The sequence below is a fragment of the Manacus vitellinus genome, unplaced genomic scaffold (genome assembly GCF_001715985.3).
Source record: "Manacus vitellinus isolate BGI_N305 unplaced genomic scaffold, ASM171598v3 scaffold_6_pilon, whole genome shotgun sequence".
NCBI classification, from domain to species: Eukaryota; Metazoa; Chordata; class Aves; order Passeriformes; family Pipridae; genus Manacus; species Manacus vitellinus.
This window is the reverse complement of record NW_021940750.1, coordinates 30,668,098-30,691,826: the sequence shown is the minus strand read 5'-3', so window position 1 is coordinate 30,691,826 and position 23,729 is coordinate 30,668,098. Positions and strand designations below refer to the sequence as shown.

Below are 23,729 nucleotides of genomic sequence, written 5' to 3'. Positions count from 1 at the left end.
GGGTGCTTAGTTTATGTGTACATTCTGGCCTACAATATTTTGGAGTAAAATCTTTTTAATAAACTATAGAGTTGTGCTGTTTTGATGCTGATGCTGATCACTGGGTGTTGCAGTTTAATCCCAGTTGGCAGCTAAACACCACACAGCCGCTTGCTCACTCCTCTCCAATGGGAGGGGAGAGAGAATCAGAAGGGTAAAAGTAAGAAAACTTGTGGATTGAGATAAGAATAGTCTAATAATTTAAATTAAATAAAATAACAATGAAAAATTATAATGAAAAGGAAAATAACAAAATCAGAAGTAAAACTGAAGGAAAACAAGTGATGCAAATGAAAAACCATTGTTTACCATAAGCTGAATGATGCCTGGACTGTTCCCTGAGCAGCAGCCCCCCAGCCAGCTTTCCCTCTAGTTTATAAAATGAGCATGAGGCCATATGGTACGGAATATCCCTTTGGTCATTTGGGGTCAGCTGTCCTGGCTGTTTCCTTTCCCAGCTTTTTGTGCACAGCCAGCCCACTGGCTGGTGGAGTAGCAAGAGAAGATGAAAAGTCCCCAACTTCAGGTAAGCACTGCTCAGCAGCAACTAAAACATCAGGATGTTATCCACATCATTCTCATTCTAAATCCAAAACACAGCTCTGTACCAGCCACTAGGAAGAAAATTAACTCCATCCAAGCTGAAATCAGGAAACTTGGTTTCCTGTCACTTTGGAAGCAAAGACACAATAAATGATACCTTTATTTTTGTATGTATTTTAATGAAACAGACAGAAAAGGCACTTCAGAAAAGTGGAGGAAAGAGGAGGAGGTCAGATATAAACAACTGCAATGTGATGTACGTTTTTGTGGCGTTGATAGTTATTATTCCCAAAGAAAATAATGTCCTTTTTTATTTGCTTTTAACATTTCGCCCTTGGCATCTGTTCCATCCATTGTGGACTAACCTAGACTCTGTTCTCTGACGATGGGTTAAAGCGAGCACTTACTGAAAAGCATTCTCTACTTAATTACTTTTCCTTCTTCTGGAAGCTATTTTTTTATAGTCACATGTTAATTGTGTATTAGTGGGCCTTTCTGATTAGTTGAAAACATAATGAAACCTTTGTAAACAACAGGGAGAAAAAGGGGGAAAGAGGGAGGGAGGGAGCAGGAACTGGGGAGAAAGGGACAGGGAGAAAGAGATGTGTGAAGTGGGGGCTGGATCGGTGGGGGGGAGGTCGACCAGTTTTGAAAGGCAGAAATTATGCAAGTGGAAATTTCTGGGTTTTTTTGAATGACAACTTCCCTCGCCCAAATTAATCAACTTACTTAACGAGAAATGAGATGCATGGAGATGCAAATTGCTGTTGATCTCCAAAAGCAGGGTGGCAAAGGCAGCAAGTTGGAATGGCGTGGAGGGGGGCTGAGCCGCAGCTGTCCACTAACAAGTCAGTCCTATTTGTAAAGGGCACGGAGCTGAATAACGGTTTTGTTATTGGCTTTCTCTCTTTCTCAGCCGTAGGTAGAAATGCTGCATTTGTTTCCTGCTACTATTTCAGCGAGATAGATGTCCTCCTTTTTTATCTCTCTTGCCCATTTGATTTTCACAGTGGAGCCCTGTGTTCCCCATGCACCCCAGCCTCCCCGTGACAGGGCAAAAAATTGGGATACATGAGGAACACAGGCTCAGGTGCAGGGTCTCAAACATGCAAGGTAATACCAGATAACTAAGTTTTCTGCAAACCTCTCAGAAGGGCAAGAAAAATTAAAAAAAAAAAAGAAAAGGAAAAATAAAAAAAAGGAAGCATGTAAGCAGTACTTAGGACCCAGCTCAGAGCCCAGCCTGTGTAGATCAGATTCGGTGAATCAGCTAAATCAGGCCCCCTTCTCGGAGATGTTTTTTCTTTCCCTGGAAAGCTGCTCCTTAAACACAATTCACATTGGTTGTTTTTAAAAGGACTATCCTCTGTTTGCAGTGCTGGATTTTGAACGGGCAGAGCCTCCCCCTCTCCGGTCCTCCGCCCCCACCTCCTTCTGTTGCTGCTTTAAAGAGCTGTGCTTATAGGGATTTTGCAGCTCTCCGTGTGTTATTAGAAAACGTGTGGCTGGGACGGTTAAAATGGGAGTGCTACTGTATGCAAGAGCAATGTTCACTGTAAGCAATCCAAGGAAATCCTGCCAAGGCAGTATATGAACAGCAGCCAAACAAAACACAGGCGCCTTTCCAGTGAAAACCAGCACACTTCTGCAAATAGAGGAAAAATTGACTTTCTGATTTGGAGTGTTTCTACAACTAAGAAGAATTACTACAGTGATTGTTCTAAAAATATTTTTCAGCAGCACATTCTCCAAGGGGTTGGGATGCTTAGCATTGTTTAATTATGCTTCTCTGAGGTGATCAATCTGGATTGTATAGAAATAAAATAGGAAGTTTTTAGGATCTTTTTTTTAGCTAACATCGGCATTATTTTTCGGCAGCGTTATAGTGGCATAAAACACCACCTACTTAAGGAGCAAAACCAGTGATTTTATCTTTGCACTTCAGGAAATACGATTAGAGATTCATCCTTTGCAACTTCATAGGCACAGACTGAAATTTAACTGCTTAATCTAGAGCAACTGCTTAATCTAGATCCCTACCTCTGTAACTGATCACTTTTATTTTTCACCTGAGGTATTTTATACCTTCCTCCTTCCCTTGTCTCCACCTTGCAGCCCCCCAGCCTCCCAACCCCCCCACCTCCTATTTAGGCTTTTAAAGCTTCTGCTCATTTTGCTTCTTTGTTCACCCAGTCTTGGATTTTTTTTTAGAGGACTTTTGAGTCCTGTAGGAATCCTTTTAGTATAGATGTATCTGCCGACATTCTGGCATTCAAAAAATTTCCATAATGATGGAAATTGAATGGGATTCCACAAATTTGCATATTGTGAAGAATAAATATGTTATTAAAAATTGTTTTGCTAGTCTCAGCTTCGATTTTTTTTCCAAAGAATTCTTAGTAATGGAGTTTAAGAATGCAGTGAGCTTATCTAAAATGAGCTAAAGAAGCTGGATAGATCTAGGGAGAATTGCTATTATGCTTTTTTTTAATTTCCAAAAACCAACATAATATCAGCAGAAGAAAAAGCAACAGAATTGTTAAAGATTGATTTCAGTGTGTGTATTTCTTCTATTTCAACAGTTTTTCTTTTTAACTAAAGATACAAAAGATACTTTACTAGCTGTGTCTCCATTTATTCCTCTAAAATATTTACAGCTGAGTTCTTTAGGCTTCTAGCTGCTGTGAACTCAGTTATCTTCTTTTAACTACACCACCACAAACCAGATTTATCCCTACATTGAAGATAGTGTCTTGAGACTAACAAATCCCAATGTGGAAGAAGACCCGCATCCAGAGCCCATTGAAGCCAGTGGAAAGATTCATATTGACTTTGGTGGGCTTTGCATTGGGATATTAAACACTCATTTAATCTTCTTTTTTATTTATTTATTTTTTAAATTTAGCTACTCATTTTCAGAGTGAGAACAAATCCTAAAGTTTCCCTAATTTACTAAATTGACTTGTACTGTATTTGCCATTCAGGCAAAACTGTATTCATAGCCATTCTAACAGAGATCAAATCATGTATTTATACATATATAAACATACATATATACTACTTATATATGTGTGTGTAGGTGTATCTGCACATGCACATTTGTATATATGTATATATATAAAAATAAAGGAAAGCTTGAAAATTTCTGCCTTGACTGTAAGGGATGTCATCCTCTGTTCAAATTAGGACATGGAAGTTGTTGCATATGTTGTGTCAGGGCACAGCAGTGCAGTTCTGTATCTTTAAATGTTGATGCATAACAGTGAAACCAGGTGAGATATGGCCCCAGGTGCCGGCTGTTGCATGCATTGTTGAACAATTTTTAAAGGATGCAGATTGGGTAGTTGGAAGAGGAAAAAGGATGTCTTTTTTCTAAGGAGATCCTTTTTTTTTTCTTGGTGAAATATATTTTAGGTTTAATGAAATGATTAAAAAAAATTATTGACTTAAGCTTCATATATTCCTCTAATAACAGCTCTGTATAATCTAGGCCTGACCTGCCTCCCCCTGATGAGCAGTCTTAGTTGTCATGGAGCCCCAGTTATGCCAAACTGGGGAAGATTTTGTTGAGACCATGAAACTCATTTCACTGGTGATTGTACATAAATGGTGAATTAAAGATCCTTCACAGAATTACTCTGAAGCGAAAGCTTGGATGCTGAAGAGGTCCTCCAAGGACTGCTTCTGCTTTCCATGTCTGCACTTCAAGAGCCTACATGGCTTGAAAAACAACTCCAAAGCGAAGTCTTTTCCTTCATTCCTTTCAACGTAAATCCAGTTTTGAATCATTTTACCTTCAAGTCTGTAGGTTCAAATTCTGTGGTCACCAGAGATGGGTCATCAAGATAAACTGCAGATAATTTGGGTAGTGGGCCATACTGAAGGTGTGTGGCTTATAAACCTAATTAGAGGTGTAGTTTGTTGCAGGCAAAAATTATTGATACACAAGGAAGGTTTTATTCAGAGACATCTGTAGGTTGGCAGCTGTGCCAGCCATCTCTGTTCCTCTAAGTAACGGAAGCCACAAAGCCGGGAATAGCAACGGTTTGGTGACAAGTGTTGAGAATATTGGTTGAATTGCACTATGAAAATATTTTCATTATTTTTATTATTACTGTTCTGCAAGCGGATTTGAGATACGTGCCTGCCTATGTCTGCATGCGTGAATGGATGAGCCAGAGAGGGAGGGCTGTTATTTTTATTTTTTTCAATCACACCTCCTTAGCATTTTGTACATATCAGCATTCTAGCCGAGCGATTTGCTAATTGCACTGGAAGACCCACTTTAAATTCAGGAATACTGAAACTTTGAAACTGTAACATTTTGACTGGCGAGAATGACCAGTCTTCTTTTCTCTTTCGCAGTGAGCTAGTTGAAGGAAGCTGGCATTGTCGCAGAGTGAAAGCTCTGCAGAAGTGCCGCAGGTTTTTCATATGGAAATGTGAAATAATGGGGTGATTAAATAGAGCTGTATATTAAAGTACATCTGACATTAGAATTAGCATAATGTGCTCTAGCCCTAGGCTGAGTACTTTATTTGCCATCTGCGTCGGACCAAAATCCCCTGGGGAAGCGCTAAAATATTCTGAATAAACTCAGCCCGAGTTCTTATTGAGAGTAAAATACCATTTGTGGCACGTCGTATTGATTCGTCTTAATTGCGGTGCAGAAAAGAACATTCAGTTGCTGATGACTTTTGTACTCTGTGACAAGTCGGCTGGAGTTATTCTAACACTGCAGTTGGTTAACCTGAACAGACTGTCGTGCTCAGAGAAGGAGAAAACCTTATCTTCAGTAGCATAAACTATAGTATCATCTCCAGGCTTTGCTACTTTCTATCTCGATGCAGCATTTTTTTTTTTATTGTTTTTTATTATTCCCTGAAAACAGCAGCCAATGAACTGGAGGGAAAATGGGGCTTCATTTAATCAGTCCAAGAAAATTCACATTCTTACCTACTTATTCTCCCCAGTCTCCCTCCCCACACTTCCACCCCCATATCGTCTTAAAAAAAATCCAGAAACATCTGACCAGCTTTCATCTAAGGGAGTGAAAATCAGTGGAACTTGTCCTTGAGGATCCATCTCCGGAACCATTAGTTCAAGAGATTTATTATGTATATTCTGTAAAAAGCTGTGGCTTCTCCTGTGCCTAAGCCCACGGTCTTAGTCAGTTGTAATGGTTTGATTTTTGTCAACTCTCCTCTCAAATAGGTTGCTGAATACCTTTGAAAAAGTGCTTATAACATGCATAAAAGATAAATATTTCATCTGAAGGAAAATACTTTGATGCTCCATGCAATTCTGTAACATTCATAAGGTCCAGTTTTTACCCTATAATTGCCTATCATTATACACAATTTACATATTCAAACATTCTCTACAAACCTTAGTCTAGCATGTTTTTATTACAAATTCAGATCAAGGGAATAACCTTTAACTTCAGAGACAAATGAGACAAATTTACAAGTGCATGTCTGCTGTTTTCTTGTGTTTTATAAATCCCCGCAGACCTGAACACTTTTGCTATAACGCCACTCAGAACAATATACATATATTACTACTTGTTTGTAGTGCTTCGGTAATGAGTCCCCTTTGTATTAGATAACCTATATAATTCAGCATCTAGGCCCTCCATAACGTCAATTATCTCCTCATAGCTAAATGTACATTCCATTAAAACAAGATTTACAGCCTTTACAATACTTCTTAGGGTTGAACATGGAGATTTTGTGGATTTAAAGAAGCAGAGATGGGAGTTAGCATTTGTTAAAGAAGCAATGAATTAAAACAAAAATGCTATTTCATTTACTAAATATGAATAGGCACCTAATATCCTAAGAAATAGTTGCAGTAAAACAAACTGAAGTACTCCTGAGGAAAAAAAGACAGGAAAATTTGTTTCACCCTTTGGCTTCTTTTATTGTTTCCTAATTTACTCTTTATTTTTCCATTATATGACATGGACAATTTTCTTTATGTATCCTTCTTTTAGTTCCTATTCAGATTACTGAGAATTCTTGATTGTAAGATGAAAAAATGGCACCTTAGAAAAGTCTGTGGGAAAAAAAATATCCCAGCACTTGCCAGTTTTCAAACAAAGCTGGTTACAGGAAACCGATTTAAAGGGAAGCTGCTGGCATATTTCATATGTTGTAGAAAAGATTGACATTATTTCAAATGCATTTGAATACCTAATGCTAAGAAAAGGCCTAGAAATGTCCTTTAGCAGTACAACGGTTTTTCATGAGTGCTGTAAATGTGATCCTATACATTAAGCCACCAGCCATGGGTAGTCCTGTGGTCTTTTAATCTCACCCCTGTATTGCATTCCCCATTTTCTCTGATAGTTTTCACTATTTTATACACCAGGTTTGTAAAGCATCATTTCAGTCTGCTAGCTGATGCCTTAGGTTCAGAGAAACTGTCTAAAAGACACAAAGCTGTTTAGATGCTAAAGGTGGAGTCAGTTGAAACTGTTGTATCACAAAGGGCTGATTTAAAAGTTAACTCATTCACTATTGATCTTTTAATATTGATTTTCCTGTTTGCTCCTCACTTTTCACACTTCTCCCTTTCCCTGCTTTATAAATTGCCTTTGTATTTTAGATTTAACACCAATTAGGAGAAGGTGTTCAGAGATGACAAACACGTTTTTTATCTTCCATTGAAATAGTGCTTCTAGGTCAAAATCCCTGTGTCATGAGTTCCAACTTTTCCTATGTATTTTCTTTCCTTTTTTGCACTAAGTAAAAGCATTTCTTATACTTCTGTAGTCTGAACTTCCAGGAAGCCAGAAGCTCTTTTAAGGAACAAGAAATTGGACATCCAGAACGAAGTTGCCCAAAATACCTATTGACATTTTATACCTAAAAATATAATATTGCCATTTTATAATGCACTAGAAATTAAACTGAGCTGTGCATTTGGCCATTTATGTGAATCTGGCAGTACAGATCTGAGGTATGATTAAGTCTCACAGAAAATGGGACCATTGAACACGAACTGCGTCTTCAGCCAAAGGTCGCCCGTGTCCATTAAGAAGTAGGAAGCATCTGTTTGTGTTATGCATGGCTGTAGTCTGCCTGCAGCCTCCTTCTTTTTTGTAACTGTAAATGCCAGAGAGGACATATAATATGCTTCTGGGGAAAGTTTAATGAAAAAAGAACAAGTCACAACTTGCTATATTCATGTAAGTCTAGTTAAGGTCCTTGTTAGTGACAACCTGGTATAGTTTATCTGGAAAAATTCTGCACTGGTGACTGCCACAGCTACTTTGAATTCATAGCAGAGTAATTCAAATCAGAGTTTGACGAGGTTTATCAGGTTGATATCTCTAAGACTTTGAAGGATTTATGCTCTTTGTTCTTGGAATTCTGAAAGGATTGGCTATAGACAGACAACATGGCAGTCTAACTTCTCAGCCATGTGATCGGTAATTAATCTGTTTGGTTTTCCACTCATTTAATAAAATAGTTCATTCAACAAAACAGGTATTTATTATTACAAGAATGATAAACAGATGATTTGCAGTTCTGCCTAGTAGAAAAGGAACACTGCTGAAATGCTTTCAGAAAATAAAATAGTCTCCCAAAAAATGGGGCAGCACTTAATCCACCAAAACTGGAGTTTGACAGTTGGCTTTAGCACAGAAAGAATTAGTAGTATATTGCTAATAGTAGTGTAATATTAATATATTTTAATATCGGTGCCAATGAGTGTTACTGTAGATATTTTCCAACAGGTAGAAAATGCTCTCAAAAATGTTTGCATTGCTAATCAAAATCGGTTCTGGGAATGAGAGGGTCTTGGGTGTGTAGGTTCTCTTGGCCTAAAGCTTCTTGTATAATCTCTGTAGAGAGCTTGCAGTCTCACTAGTCAAGGTAGAAAAAGGATGGGAAAAACTGTAAAACATACAGGCAGTGTGTGGGAGAAGAATATTGCATGAAGTCGTGATTTGATGATGGCACTAGAAGAGATAGGCTATCAAGAGGCAAGGTAGAAAAGGAGAACAGGGTCTTGTATGGGAGGAAACAGGATTCTGTTACTGAGAAGTAACATCTCTCAGTTCTTCCTTCAGACACCCTTATTTTTCCATCTACCTCTTAAAAATATTTAATTTTTGTTTCCCTGTCACATTCTTTCATTCACTGACCTCATCCTGAGATTCCTCATTTCCAGATGATGACAGGCTGTGTGACCCCTCATGTTGGATTCTTTCATCTAAATCTCCATCTCTTCTTGACTGAGATGCACTTCAGGTTGGCTGAGCTTTACAAGAGACAACAGCTGTTTATCTGAGTGTAGAATTGGAGGTGCATAGGTTGTGAGACTGCAGGCGACTTGTTAAGTCGTAAAACACCAACTTTAGCTACCAGTTGATGCTAACTTTATGAACTGTTGGTGATAGTCCCCATCACCCTTAGCAGGATGTGCTGCAAGACTCTCTTGAGCCCTTTCTTTAGATGAGGCAGTGTGGGGATGGATGCACTGCATTAGCTCTGGGGATGGATAGAGGAGTTGTGCTTGTTTTTTATCTTCAGTGCTTGCTGCCATCAAAACAAAATTAAGGTGAAGAGAGGTGTAAAGAGATATGGTTCCTTTGGGTTTGGTGTTTAAAACTAGTGACTGTCATTGGACTGGCAGTGGTGATCCACATCCAGACTTGGACCCTGCTTCACATTTCTGTCTTTTTTATTGAGACTGTCAGTCCTTCTGAAATGGAGGTAGCAGCACTTCCAAACAGCCCAGGGAGTTCAGGAAGGGTAAAACTCTCAATATCGTGTGTGTTCAGCACATGTTTGTTATATTATAAACATATGCAAGTAAATGTTCTTGCTAACTTGGATAATTTAAAGTGATAATGTGGCTTATAAAACCTCTTCAGCAGAAATACCTGTATTTGAGATATTTTTGCACCGAGTATGAACCGATATAGTTCACACGGCAGATCCACACTGCAGACACCTGTGAAACATTTGGCCCTTGTCTGGGTGATCTGTCAAACTACATATAACGATACACTTTTTTTTCCACTATGCAACACTAAATCTTTCCAGTATTTAATGCCCTTCTCTTTAATGTCAGCTGGTCTTATAAGAAGACTTGTAAACTCGTGTTCTCAATTATGGCATTTTAATTTAATAATAATTCAATTAAAGGTGTGTTTTTTATGGAGCATCCATGCTACCTTTATTGGTATTATTAGAGTAACCATCATAATAACAAGGAGCAATTATTTAAATATTCATTAAAAATCAAGTGGTGGAGAAGAGAATAATATTGGCTGAAAGATTGTAGGAACCTGATACATGTCTGTTCCTGAGTGCTACAATAAAAGGTGTCCTTTCTTTAAAGCTTGCAAGTTTCTACTTTTTCTGAACTTCTAAAGGTGCAGTAAACCAGCATTAAAATTCCTTAACGTTTTTATTGCTACTGTTGTAACTTTGTAAAAGGGAACAAGAAATATTATCTGGAAAGTCTTGCTAGAGGTAAGGAACGGCCGTGGTTATATGGACCTGACTGCAGGTCCTCACCACAGTCCTGGCAGGGGTTATGGGTGGGTGATTAAAAAGAGGGGGAGTTCATTCTCTGTTACAGCTAATGGAATTATTCAGGCATGCTGAGGGGAGGATTCATAAGGCACTGGATGTCACTGTAGCTCAGCAGAAAATAATGAATTCTCAACAGTTCTTATCTCACACTGATTATTGTTTGATGGTATCCAGAATAACTGAGGATATTTTGAGGGAAATTTTTATCTCCAGGGCAAAGACTCTCAGCATTCAGGGTATATAGAAAGTCATGTACCAACTGGGCGAGGAAGATCTGTGTATCACTAAATGATACAAGTCAGACTGCAGAGGACAGATAAGTCGGGGATTCAGGCTGCCTGGTGCAGTAGGGTGGATGCCCGCAGACGCAGGCTACTCTTGTTCTGGGGAGGGCAAACTGACCTGTCTTTTCTCACTACCCCCTCTAAGGGCAGAATCTGAGAGGCAGTGTCTGAATTTAGCTTTGTTTTGTGCTATTCATGAAAGAGAAAAAAAGCTCATTATTGCTTTGACATTTTGAATGGAACATAATCTGTCATGCAGTAATGGAGGGAACACATTTTAATATTTCTGGAAAAGACCATCTTTTGTCATAATATGCAGAAAAGGCAAGAGTGTTCAATAAGTTCATAGTTTATAATTACCTGCTTTAGGAGAAGATACTAGAGAGATTTTTAATTTCCCAGATAAAAATATTATATGATCTAATGGTTGAGAGTTGAACTCGGCAATTTCAACTGGAAATAAGAGAAGGGGTTTTTTAATACTGAAAATAGCCAACCATGGCCACCGACTACTCCAAAACAAAGTGAATTCTCTCTCACTCAACATTTCCAAATCAAAATGGGAGAAGGAGATGCTAAAAGACACGAAGTAGTTCAACTGCAAATCCCTGGGTTGGATGATGTCTGTATGTGAGGAGCCGACTAAATTGTTTCCTATGTTTTGCATGTGCATCTAGGCAGGACAATATATTATGATCTTAAATTGCAGGAAGAAAGATTAGGCACTTGGGGAACCTTCATGATTATAAAGGAGAGAAGGAATGAGGTAGACTTTGGAAAGACTGTAGAATCTCCATTTGATGACCTCTGAAGTGGGATAGTGGAGCATCTTCCATAGATATGAACAGATGCATAGAAACGGAGCTTAGTGACAGGTTAGGAGGAAATGGGTTCAAACTGAGAGTAAGTATAGGTTAGATATTAGGAAAAAATTCTTTACTGTGAGGGTAATGAGGCATTGAAACAAGTTACCCAGAGGAGTTGTGAATGCCCTATCCCTGGAAGTGTTCTAGATAAGGCTGGATGGGGCTTTGAGCAACCTGGTCTAGTAGAAGGTGTCCCTGCCTATGGCAGGGGAGTTGGAACAAGATGATCTTTAAGGTTTCTTCCAAGCCATACCATTCTATGATTCTATGATCCCTTGGGTCAGGAACTGGACAAGCCAAACCTTAAGGTTTATCCTAGTCCTCTCATTCTTTAATTTCACAATCCTTCCTAACCTTTGAAACAGTTTTTCTAAATCTATACACCTGTGTCTCAGTAGGATTCAGACCTACAAACCTCTCTATCATTGTCTGAATGTGGTAGTGTGGTAGTGTTTGTTTGGCTTTACTGCAACTGTGAAACTACAATTGGTTGCTCAGGAGTTGTGACCTGGATGTCTCATGTCTGTGTGGTAGATACACCATATCTACCAACTACTGTAAAGATAAAGAATTATACTTGAACTATCAGCCCTGAAATTTGTGCCTTGTTACAGACTGTAGCATTGAAACCACGTGCAATTCATCGAACAGTAATAATGAAGTCTTGGCTTGTGTTTAACTCTAAGCACATGAATAATTTCATCACTATCCAACAGAGCACTTCAGCCTATGCTTAAGTTTCACTGATGTTGATTACTCACATGCTCAAAGTCAAGCACATGCTAAAGTGATAAAGACTGCATATGGCAAAGACTATATAGCTAGTTGTCATAAAGAAGGTATTTAGACAGACTTCAGTGCAGGTGGCAAGGGATTAAGATAGTCATATATCAAAAGTAGCCTTATAACAAAGAGTTTTATAGTATAGGTGCACTGCATTATTAAATATAAGGATCATTCTTGAGCAATATGTGGCTCTTTCTGGGCATGTTTAAAATATTTAACAAGTTTTTGAATATAAAAATGTTTGGAGTGGATCTTCAAAGATTTCTGACATTGTTCTGTTCTTAAAAGTGAGCATCTATACTGCTCAGGGCAACTTTTAGGCAAGAAAACCATGAAGTGATAGTAAGGAAATTAACATTTCATTTATTTATTTATTTATTTATTTATTTTTAAACAAGGAGTCTGGGGACAGTCTTTGAGGGTTGTGAAAGTTTTAAAAAAATAAAATGTATCTATATATGCAGGCATGTACACACAAACACTCATGAAGCAGTCAGAGACTGATAGCCAGATAGCCTGCAGTCAATTTTGTTGTGTTGGGGTCTCCTGAAGAGGAGTCTTAAGGAGCATAAAAGCTAAACAACAGAAAGGAAGAGAAGACTTATGATTGCTAGCTTGTAAATCTTAGATCACTAATAGCACTAATTTGCTGTTTGAAAGAAAACTAAAAAGGAAGGGATTTACTTTCCTCTCTTGAATTTCATGGAGGTGAAATTTTGGAGAACAAAACAAACTAAAACATCTTAATTCCATGTAACATGTAATAGCAAGCATCCAGCCAGCTGCCATTTTGAGGGTAATTTTTTTAATCAGCCATTTCAGTTTTAGATTGGCCTTGATCCTCAGCCTGCTCAGGAATTTTTCTTCTTACGTATGTGCCTTTGCTCAAGTAAATGTGTTGCTGTTGTTGTCGTCTAATACACAGCTGCTTTCTTCCTCCTGTCAGTTCTTGAGCTAAGCAAAGAGAATGCATGCACACACACAGACACTCACACACTTTAATTTTTTAAAGAAAAAAAGCTCCACAACAAAAAAGAATGCATGCTGTGACTTTAAAAATTAAATAATCGAACAGCTGTGGGTAATAAATCGATTAATTAGAGTGGATAAAGTGAAGGTGAAGGGTGCAGAGCACTCTTTAATTTGAAGATATATGACCTTGTAAGATGCTGCACTTCATTTGCTATTAGATCACACTTTGGAAGGGGCTTTATTAAAATCTATTCCAGGGTGAGCTGAGGTAAAACATATTGTTTAAAAAAGCTTTTGACAGAGTATGTTATATACTTTAGTCTGCTTCAGTGATTTCTGTCACTTTTTATACTACACATGTTGCTGTGCAAGAAAAGTTAAAGGTCTAGACATTTTCATCATATTTCTGTAAGAAACAGAAATTTAAATATTTGAAGTAATAATGGGGGCATTTACTGTTCCTTTGGCTGCAAAGCTGACATAAAACTTCCTAACTGCCTCAGTGCTGAGTAGATTTTTAAGGGATAATGTATCAGTTCCTTTCCATGTTTGTATGTGGCTTTCATTAATGTCAATAGCAGTTATGGGCACTTTTTCCAAGCCGAGTGCAGTTCTCAAACTTGTGTTTTTTTCGAACAGCGATTGTTAGAGATTAATCAAAGCAACTGCATCTGTCTCGTACAGACACAGCATGCGGGGCTGGGGCACAGGGGCCATGTCAGCCAGGCACAAATGCCCGTCGTATTGTATACATTTTTTCTTGGCTGTGAAGAGGTGGCTTCCCTGAAATCGAGATTTGAAGCTGCTGTCCACAGCAATAGCCTTACTAAATCAACAGAAGCGTGAGGAGTTGCATCACGTTTATCACCTACCTTTGTAAATAAGTCTCAATCTGATACATACTTTTTCCTTTATGCTGTTATGGATGTATGTCGGGTGATAAGATTAGATAAACTGACAGGCTGATAGGTAGGTAGATAATCTTCTAGCCTCCTTGTCTAAGGTTTTGTAGGTTTTGTTAGCAGCAGCCGTTCCTGCAACAGCCAGAAGAGGGGAATTCAGTCAGCAGCAATCCCACTTCTCCTGATGTGCCCGAGTTTTTTTTCTTTGTCTGCTATGAGTCATTCCCCTTTACAAGGTAGTTTCGATAATGCGGTTCTGCTCACCTTATAAACTCTTTCATTTTCAAGCTCATGCATCAGGCTTTTGTGAATGGCAACCACCCTGTCTAGAAAAGGGTCTGTATGGTTCAGCTTTGGATCTGAGCACCTGTGGAGCGTCTGGATCAGGCATTGCTTAGGTCCTTGCACCGTCATGGGTCAGGCAGGAAGCTTGGTTCAGGTACTGAACTATCAGGAAGTTTAGTACCTTTAGGTGCAGTGGGGCCATCGCTAGCCAAAATATGTGCTTTCATAAACAAACAAACAGGCAAGAAATTAATTTTAGGTTTTCCAAAATGTGCAGTTGTTTTTTCAGGAAAGCTTCCCCTCATTTAATAACAAATAACAAAACAAATCCTGGACCGTGAATTTCAAGTTGACACATATTTATGAATTTATCAGAGTCTTGCAGAGACATTGAAGAAAGGAGGGGAGTGGGAGAAAAGTGCTTTTTGAAGATAGGACACAGTTTATATTGTGCCCAGGACTGGAATTTTCTAGCTAGCAAAATTATGACTGTGGTGCAGACTTGTCCACACCTGTCCTTTATGTAAAGCTGAATCAAGGTTAAAGGAATGCTTTCCACCTTTATGCAGCCGTTCAAAGAGGCTAGAAAAGCAAACAGAACAATGTTTTTGGCTCTGGTGAGCATTTCTGCATTGGAGGGCAGGCTCAGGCTCAGAAATTTTTGGGACCCAGTTCAAGCACGGCCCGACATTTGTTACTGTTAATTGCAACTGTGCTGTCAGCTTTGATTACCGGATGTTTCATTTGAGTGGCTTGGTGTTTTGGCAAAAAGAATGTCAAAGTGGTTTATGCAAGGGTATGTTTTCCAAGCTCCTGTTGACTTGAATAGGACTTGTGTGGCTAAATACCTACATAGTATTTTAAAAATGGAAGTGCTGGCATGACTGAAGCATGTATAAATTAAATTCAGCAAGATCTCAGGGGACTGCTGCATGAAGTATATAAAATGAAAGAATGAAAATGACACTGAAGCTCCTTGCAGGTGCCTTGTAAAACCTACCACGCTGCATTTTCCTTGGTTTTCGTACGTAGTCATAAATCCCTTGAAACAAATTTCTTTTTGTGGAATAAACACATGAAAGGATTAGGATCCTTACACGTCATGAAGGAAGGTTTTATTTGCGAGTTAGAGGATGTAAATGTATATAGCAGAAATGAGTACGTGTGATATTTGTCATACATGTTAAGTGAATAAGTGTGGTGAGTAAATGTGCTGTTCAACAATTTATATCAGTCAATACGTCGCAATTAAATCCTTCTTTCAGAAATGCCAAGAAGGAAATGTGTTAGCAAAATAAAGTGCATGCCAACTGTATTTAAATGTTCTCCTCTGTATTATTTTTTAAGTGTTCTTTCTGCTTTTTCTTTTATAGGTAAAGATGAGCCTTCAAGCTATATTTGCACAACATGCAAGCAGCCTTTTAATAGCGCTTGGTTCTTGCTTCAGCATGCCCAGAACACACATGGATTCCGCATCTACCTGGAAACAAGCCCTTCAAACAGTTCCCTTACTCCACGCATCACCATCCCTCCTCCTCTGGGACCGGAGACTGTTGCACAGTCCCCGCTGATGAATTTTCTTGGAGACAGCAACCCTTTTAATCTTTTGCGGATGACAGGACCCATCTTGCGTGAACACCCTGGCTTTGGTGAGGGTCGGCTCCCAAACACACCTCCGCTGTTCAGCCCACCACCTCGTCATCATCTGGATCCACATCGCCTTAGTGCCGAAGAAATGGGGTTAGTTGCCCAGCATCCCAGTGCCTTTGACAGAGTTATGCGTTTAAACCCCATGGCAATTGAGTCCCCAGCGATGGATTTCTCCAGAAGGCTTCGAGAGCTGGCAGGAAACAGTTCCACCCCTCCGCCAGTCTCACCCAGTCGCACCAACCCTATGCATCGCCTGCTGAATCCTTTCCAGCCAAGTCCTAAATCACCTTTTTTGAGCACCCCGCCACTGCCCCCCATGCCCCCCAGCAGCACTACGCCTCCCCAGCCTCAGGCCAAGAGCAAGTCCTGTGAATTTTGTGGGAAAACATTCAAATTCCAGAGTAACCTTATTGTGCACCGGCGCAGTCACACAGGAGAAAAGCCCTACAAGTGTCAGCTCTGTGACCATGCTTGCTCCCAGGCCAGCAAGCTAAAACGCCACATGAAAACACATATGCATAAAGCTGGCTCCATGACAGGCAGGTCAGATGATGGACTGTCCACCACTAGTTCCCCTGAGCCAGGCACAAGTGAGCTCACTGGAGAGGGACTGAAATCCAGTGAGGCAGATTTCAGGAACGAGAGCGATCCTTCTCTGGGCCATGACAATGAAGAAGAGGAAGAGGAGGAGGAGGAGGAAGAGGAACTTGAAAATGAGAGCCGGCCAGAGTCAAGCTTCAGTATGGACTCAGAGCTGAGTCGTAACCGAGAAAACGGCTCCAAGTCGCTGCCAGACGAGAAATCCCTCGTCCTGGGAAAAGTCATCGAGAATGTAAGTCTAGGTGCCATTCAGCAATATAACGACATGTTAGCTGAAAAACAGAAGAGGAGTAGCTTCATGAAAAGGTCCTCTGATCAGCGAGACTTGTGTCCTCGAGATCTCTGTCAGAGAGATCCGGGCGATGAAGACTCAGTGGTAGGAGAGCTGGACCGCACTGAGGAAGGTGCGGTCAATGGAAGAAACTTTGGCCCGGGTGAACCCTTCCCAAACTTGTTCCCCCGTAAGCCAACACCTATCACGAGCCCCAGTTTAAACAATTCTTCTAAAAGAATAAAGGTAGAGAAAGATTTGGACTTGCCACCAGCAACGATAATACCTTCCGAAAACGTTTACTCCCAGTGGCTGGTAGGGTATGCAGCATCGCGGCACTTCATGAAGGATCCGTTCCTCGGATTCACAGACTCCCGACAATCCCCCTTCGCGACCTCTTCCGAGCACTCGTCGGAGAATGGGAGCCTGCGTTTCTCCACTCCGCCGGGGGACATGCTGGACGGGGGGCTCTCAGGGCGCAGCGGAACGGCGAGCGGAGGCAGCACCCCCCACATCAGCGGACCCGGCCCCGGGCGACCCAGCTCGAAGGAAGGGCGCAGGAGCGATACATGTGAGTACTGTGGCAAGGTCTTTAAGAACTGCAGCAATTTGACGGTACACCGTCGGAGCCACACTGGAGAGCGGCCTTACAAATGCGAGCTCTGCAACTATGCATGTGCCCAGAGCAGTAAGCTGACGCGCCATATGAAAACGCATGGCCAGATAGGGAAGGAGGTCTACCGCTGCGACATTTGCCAGATGCCCTTCAGTGTTTACAGCACCCTGGAGAAACACATGAAAAAGTGGCATGGAGAACATTTGCTGACAAATGACGTCAAAATTGAGCAGGCAGAAAGAAGCTAAGGCCCCCCCCTCCCTCCTGCCCCTCCCCGCCCCCACCTCCACTAGGTTAAATTTCAGGGGTCTAGGTAACATTTTATTTGTACAGTTTAACTATTGCCAACTGAGAAAAGATGACCTAACTTGCCTCCGTAAACATAACTTAGCATAACTATGGTAGGTGCCAGACTTTGGCACTTAAATATAACCTGTGTCTACAAAGTTCTATTAAACCCGAGGGTTGATTAAGGCAGTAAAAATTGTGGAGCCTTTTAACTGTGCAATAATTTCTGTATTTATTGGGTTTTTGTAATTTTTTGGCATGTGCAGGTACTTTTTTTTATTCTTTCTGTTTAAATTTCTTTTAAAATTTTGTTGGGTATCCCTTTTTAATTTTACCCAGTCGTAGCCTGAGATTACTTGCATTGTAGGGGAGAAACATATCTTTTAAAATTATAATTTTTGGGCCGCTGCTTTGTTGAAATTTAAGCTAAGTGTGTGTAATTTCTTGTGAAGAAGCCAGCATGAGAAACGAAATCTTTTTTTCTTTCTTTTTTCTTTCTTTCTTTCTTTCTTTTTTTAAATTTTTCTTTCCCCTTCTTTAAATAACCTTGAGGATTAGGGAAAACAAAACTGTACAGCGGATAACAATCTTTAAAATTAGCACTTTCTTTCAAAATTGGATCAAATACATAGCACTGACAATGTCACTGATGATAGAGGCCTTTTGTAGATGGATTGTAGCACTAAAGCTATGACAGCAAAAAAGACAAAGGTGCAGAAGGCAGCTACATTCAAAACCCAGAAACATTCTTAATTGTACATTACAATCTGATAGTTTCTTCTTGTTAAAAGCTATGGCAACATAAGGGTGCCAGTTTGTCACTTTTTGCAGTGTTTTTCCCTCCCTCTTCCCCTCCTGTGACTCTTCCTAGAGACAATAAATGAACATTTAGAGCATTGTAATATTATTTTCAAACCTCAGAGGAGCCAAATGCCATCTTTTTTCTTAATTTTTTTTTCTTTTTAAACCACAAAATCATAAAATTTGAATTCAGGACATCTACTTCAGTCTGTATTTGCTGTGGTTTAATGTTAGAAGATGGAAAAGTGTGATTTTCTCAATGAAAAGCCTCAACTCATAGGCATTTGGTTTATGAGTAGGAATATTATATGATGTACAGTGATGTTATTGTAAGGAAGAGAAAAATAAATCCTGGTTGATTTACCTGTCTTGGCAAGATTCTGCTCCTACTGAAGTCGGTAAGAGTTTTTCCCTTGACTTAATTAGGAACAGAATGGAATTGTATTCAGAAAAAAGCATTACAACAGACAAAAAGTAAAGCAAAGGAAAACGCACCTGTTCTACTTTTAAATTCCAAATATTTTAAAGCCTTTTAGAACTAATATTAGCAAACAGTAGACAATTATGGTTAGAGATTTTAATTATGTTGACCCGCACTTTAAAGCTTTTGTTTGTGGTTAAGAGAAAAATGGCTTCTCAACAAGAAATTACATCATATCCTACTTGGCCCAAAGGTGGGTTAAACTGTAAGGGAACAGCTGAGATTAAGTGTCAGTGTTGCTAAGCATGGCATTCACAATACTGGCACTATAAAGAAAAATAAATAAAATAATTTATTGGACAGTTTTTCTACTGCCATTCAATTTGACGTGAGTGCCTTGAAAACTGATCTTCCTATTTGAGTCTCTTGAGACAAATGCAAAATGTTTTTGTGAAATGGAAAGACTTTTAAAAAAAAAGTAAAACAAGAAAAGTACATTCTTTAGAAAAAAAAAAAAGAGCCACATTTACTTAAAAAAATTACTGGTTGAAGATAGTGGACATGAAAATGCCATAAGACCCAATCAAATGAAGATGTATACCCAGCACAACTTCGGACATACATTAGCTGAATTATTCTCAGCTTTTTTTTTTTTTCAGGACAACGCTGCTTAGGAAATGGAATGGAAATGATTTACTGCTGAATTAAAACTCAAATGACACAAATTACAAGTTGCTATCATTGAATGAAAAAAAACAATTCAGGAACAACGGCTAATTTTTTTTTAAAAGTTAAATTTAGTGCACTCTGTCTTAAAATACGTTTACAGTATTGAATACATACAAGGGTAAAAAAGAAATTGTGTGTATGTGTGTTTGAGCAATCTTTTTTTTTTTTCAAAGTTTGCTTAATAGGTTATTAAAAAAAAATGCCATAATGGCCATGTGTATATTGTTTTCTTTTGGTGACGGGGTTTTAGTATATATTATATATATTAAAATTTCTTGATTACTGTAAAAGTGGACCAGTATTTGTAATAATGGAGAATGCCTGGGCATTTTACAAAACCAGAAAGAAAAAAAAAATTTTCTTTTTTCCTTGAAAATGTTGCAGTAAAATTTAAATGGTGGGTCTATAAATTTGTTCTTGTCACTGTAACTGTAAAGTCTTGAGTTTTAGTAAATTTTTTTCTGCCTTGGGTGTTGAATTTTTATTTCAAAAAATGTATAGAATCTTGTATTCGGGGATTAAAAGGTGATTGCTACACCACGTAGAAAAAGTATGTAGAAAAAAGTGCTTAATATTGTTATTGCTTTGCAGAAAAAAAAAAAAAAATCACGTTTCTGACCTGTACCTATTTTTCTCTTTTTTTCTCCCCTTTGCCCCCCTTCCTTCCCCTTCTGGAATGGATATTGATATTGGTTGATTCATATGATGTAGGCACTTGCTGTATTTTTACTGAAGCTTGTAATTTTTTAACTGTACGCTTGTCCTTTTAAAGGGATTTAATGTACCTTTTTGTTAGTGAATTTGGAAATAAAAATAAAAACAAACAAACAGGCTGCCATAATATATTTTTTTAATTTGGCAGGATAAAATATTGCAAAAATAAAAAAAAATTTGTATGTGAAGTCCTTATTGTACAGGAAAAAAGGGGGTTGTTAGACGACCTTTCAGTAAAAGAAACAAAACAAAATAATTGCTTTTTTATTTTAAATTTTTTTGTTGTTGTTGTTCACGAATAATTTTAGTTGTATATATATTTTTTTTGTCAGAAATGGCCTACAAAAAAGTGCTGTTCCTACAGGGCTCTAAATAACTTCAAAGCTGCCTGGACCCCTTGCATCAAGGTTTTACCAGGTATGGTTGAACCAGGCTGGATGGTTATTTCCTGTTTGTGTGAAATGAAATTCTGTTCCCGGAAAGGTGTCTGGGGTGACATCCCACAGCTTCCCTGCAGATATGAGAGAGAGAGAGAGAGGAGATTTCTTCCCCTCCTTCCAAACAAGAAGATGTCCAATCCATCTTCCCTCTCGTGGCCAACCCCCACTCACTGCTCCTCACACCCTGCCACCACCCTCTGGAAGAAAGTCTTTTTATAGCAAAAAGTGAGAGCTGTTGCATCCACTTTGACATAAAATGGTCTGCTGTTGGTACAGCTGTAATCGGGTTGAAGAAAAATTAGTCCAGGCACAGCCCTCCTCTTCCCTGTCAGAACAGGACCGACTCCGTGTACAGGTCTTGCCAGTCCATGTTATTAGCTGCTTTGCTGCTGTTCACTTCTAATTGTACATTCCATAAATTTCTGAATGTTTGAGGGATTGGGATGAAATCCTGTACCTTTTGATTTCTCTCTTCTTTGCCGTCCTTTTTCTCTCTCTCTCTCACACTCTTTCCCTTTTGGGTCGAGGGGAAAGAGAGGTGGAAGAAGAGGCACTAGTGCTTCAGCGAAGGGGAGAAGGGGAAAATACTCAGTGCTCTCACATGAAACGGTGGTAAAACTTAAAACAAAAAGAAAAAAAAAATTTGCCATGCCAAATTCTTCTGCTGCTTTCATTAGTGCAGAAACACTGGAACAATTGGAGAGGCATGGGTGTGACAGGGAGAATTTGGTCCAGCTACCTAACAGATAGATGTATGCCTTCCAGACTTGAATGATGTACCCTTAAGACTTCTGGAGAAATTCTGGATCTCAATTAAACTGATATAAATCAGGAATTATTCATAACTCTTAGTCCTGAATTACTCCAACATAACAGAGGTTGGAATGTGGTCCCTTAAAGGCACATTTTCACTTTTTGGTGAAAATTCAGATCTCTGGAGTTTCGCATAAATCCAGAGTCATGTCACCGAACTCAGAAGAATCTCGGACTTGTATCAATGCAATGAAGATCAGAAGTTAACTGCACATTTTCAGTCCACATTTCATTAATTTAAGAAATAATTTCACCTTTCATTTTAGTGTAAGTTGCTTAGGAGCTCCAGTCTCCCTGTTGTTTTTAATGATCCAGAATAGCAAACACCAGCAGTTGTCTAATTTTGTGACTTAGATCACTGAAACTAACAGTAAGTCACCCAAAAGCACAAGGGTTGTGTTTCTGCAGACTGTAGTGATACTGAAATGGCCCTCCTTATCTTCTAGCTTAGAAGAGCTGTAGTTTACTAGGCCATAAGCACAATATAACATGGACATAGCTAGAATGCTGCCACAGTTCTTTTCACACTTAAGGTAGTTTTTCATTACTTTTTTGAGGTTGAATTTATTACTTTCATTGTTTCTAGTCCTGCTGCCTTTGCAGTCCAGAGCAAAACTCCGGTCAACTCCCTTGGCAGCAGGACAGGTCCGGGAACCTGGTTTTAGAAAGAAAAATACCAATTTTTAAGGAAAGGGTCAAAAAATCAGCATTTCATCCCAGTCCTATGTAAAAGACAGTCCAAGGTTTTGTTTATCACAGGCAAACTCATTTTTATGGTGCTCTTTGTATTTTAGAACTGCAAAGCAAAGTAACGTTGATTTAAGTTGTTTGCATTTGTACCGGCAAGGCAAAATATTTTTATTACCTTTTTCTATTACTTATTGTATGAGCTTTTGTTGTTTACTTGGAGGTTTTGTCTTTTACTACAAGTTTGGAACTATTTATTATTGCTTGGTATTTGTGCTCTGTTTAAAAAACGAGAGCACTTTTTTTTTTATTATGGATAAAATGTTGAGATGGCTGGAGGTCATTTCAATATGGCTTAGTGAAATATTTATTGTTCCTTTTATTCTCTGTACAAGATTTTTGGCCTCTTTTTTTTCCCCTTATTGTCACAATGTTGAGTTCAGCATGTGTCTACCATTTCATTTGTACGCTCGTTCAAAACAACGTTTGTTCCAGTTTCAAGTTATAAAAATAAATTGGACATTTGACTTGATCTCCAAATCTTGTCTTTCCTGGTTCTTTGAAATTGAGGGATGGGAAGGGAAAAAAAGAAAGGAGTGAGGAGTTGAAGCTTCAGTACAGATGATAGAGCTTATGCTGTATTTTCTGTCACTTCTCATGGGAGTCAGCCAGGAGAGAATTCTTGTTTGGGGAGGACATGTGAGAACCTGCATGATGCTAAGTAGATGCTCAAGTCCTGATTACATCCCTTCGACTTAAATATGATATAAGGTATTTCCTGAGTAGGGGTCTTGAGACAAAATGGTAGAATAATGCTTGAAGCAGTCACATTTCTCATATGAAATTGTGTTATATTTGGGGCCATTACCTCAATTTTCTAAAAGCAGGTGAGACCTGCTTTGCTCTTGTGTTTCTTTCCATCCCTCCACACAAACTTAACTCTATGGTCTGTGCACTTAAGTTTGTTAATGTGTTCTGCTTCTTGGATGCCAATGCAAAGAGGGAGAACACTTACCAATTCAATCAGGACCTCAATTTGGGCCACAAACTGTATTATGCGGGAAGCGCCAAAATATAACTGCAGCTAAACGTGCTCCTCGTCCTCCTCAGCTAGGCACAAAGGCGTGCACAGTGAAAGGCAGAATTTTGCACAATTTGAGGATAATTTTGCACAGTTTGAGGATAACAGCTGACAGCTACAGACAGTTCACTATCCTGATGTTCTTTATCAAGCCAACCTGTTAGCTAATGCATGGAAATTTTAAATAAGAGAATTGTTATTCAAACGATTATTGGACAGCATAGGAAAGATTTGTAGTGTCAGAGACCAGATTCTGATTTCCTGGAGGCCCTGGTCCAACAAACCATGTAACAGGCTTGTGATTCAAAGCAGGCGGGTAATTGAAATTCATTTCAAAGGAACTGCTCCTGGACTTAAAAGTATTTGGCTCAACTCAGAAGTCAGGAG

General features: G+C 39.1%; 1 protein-coding gene across 1 annotated transcript in view; it reads left to right on the top strand.

The window, feature by feature from the left end:
* Positions 1 to 19,380, top strand: part of BCL11B (BAF chromatin remodeling complex subunit BCL11B) — an 87,829-nt gene extending 68,449 nt beyond the window's left edge. Inside the window, exon 5 of the mRNA XM_029964143.1 lies at positions 15,605 to 19,380. Within this exon, the coding sequence (XP_029820003.1) occupies positions 15,605 to 17,616 (2,012 nt within the window). The 3' untranslated portion in view covers positions 17,617 to 19,380. The remainder of the gene's footprint in view (positions 1 to 15,604) is intronic.
* Positions 19,381 to 23,729: the final 4,349 nt, after the last annotated feature.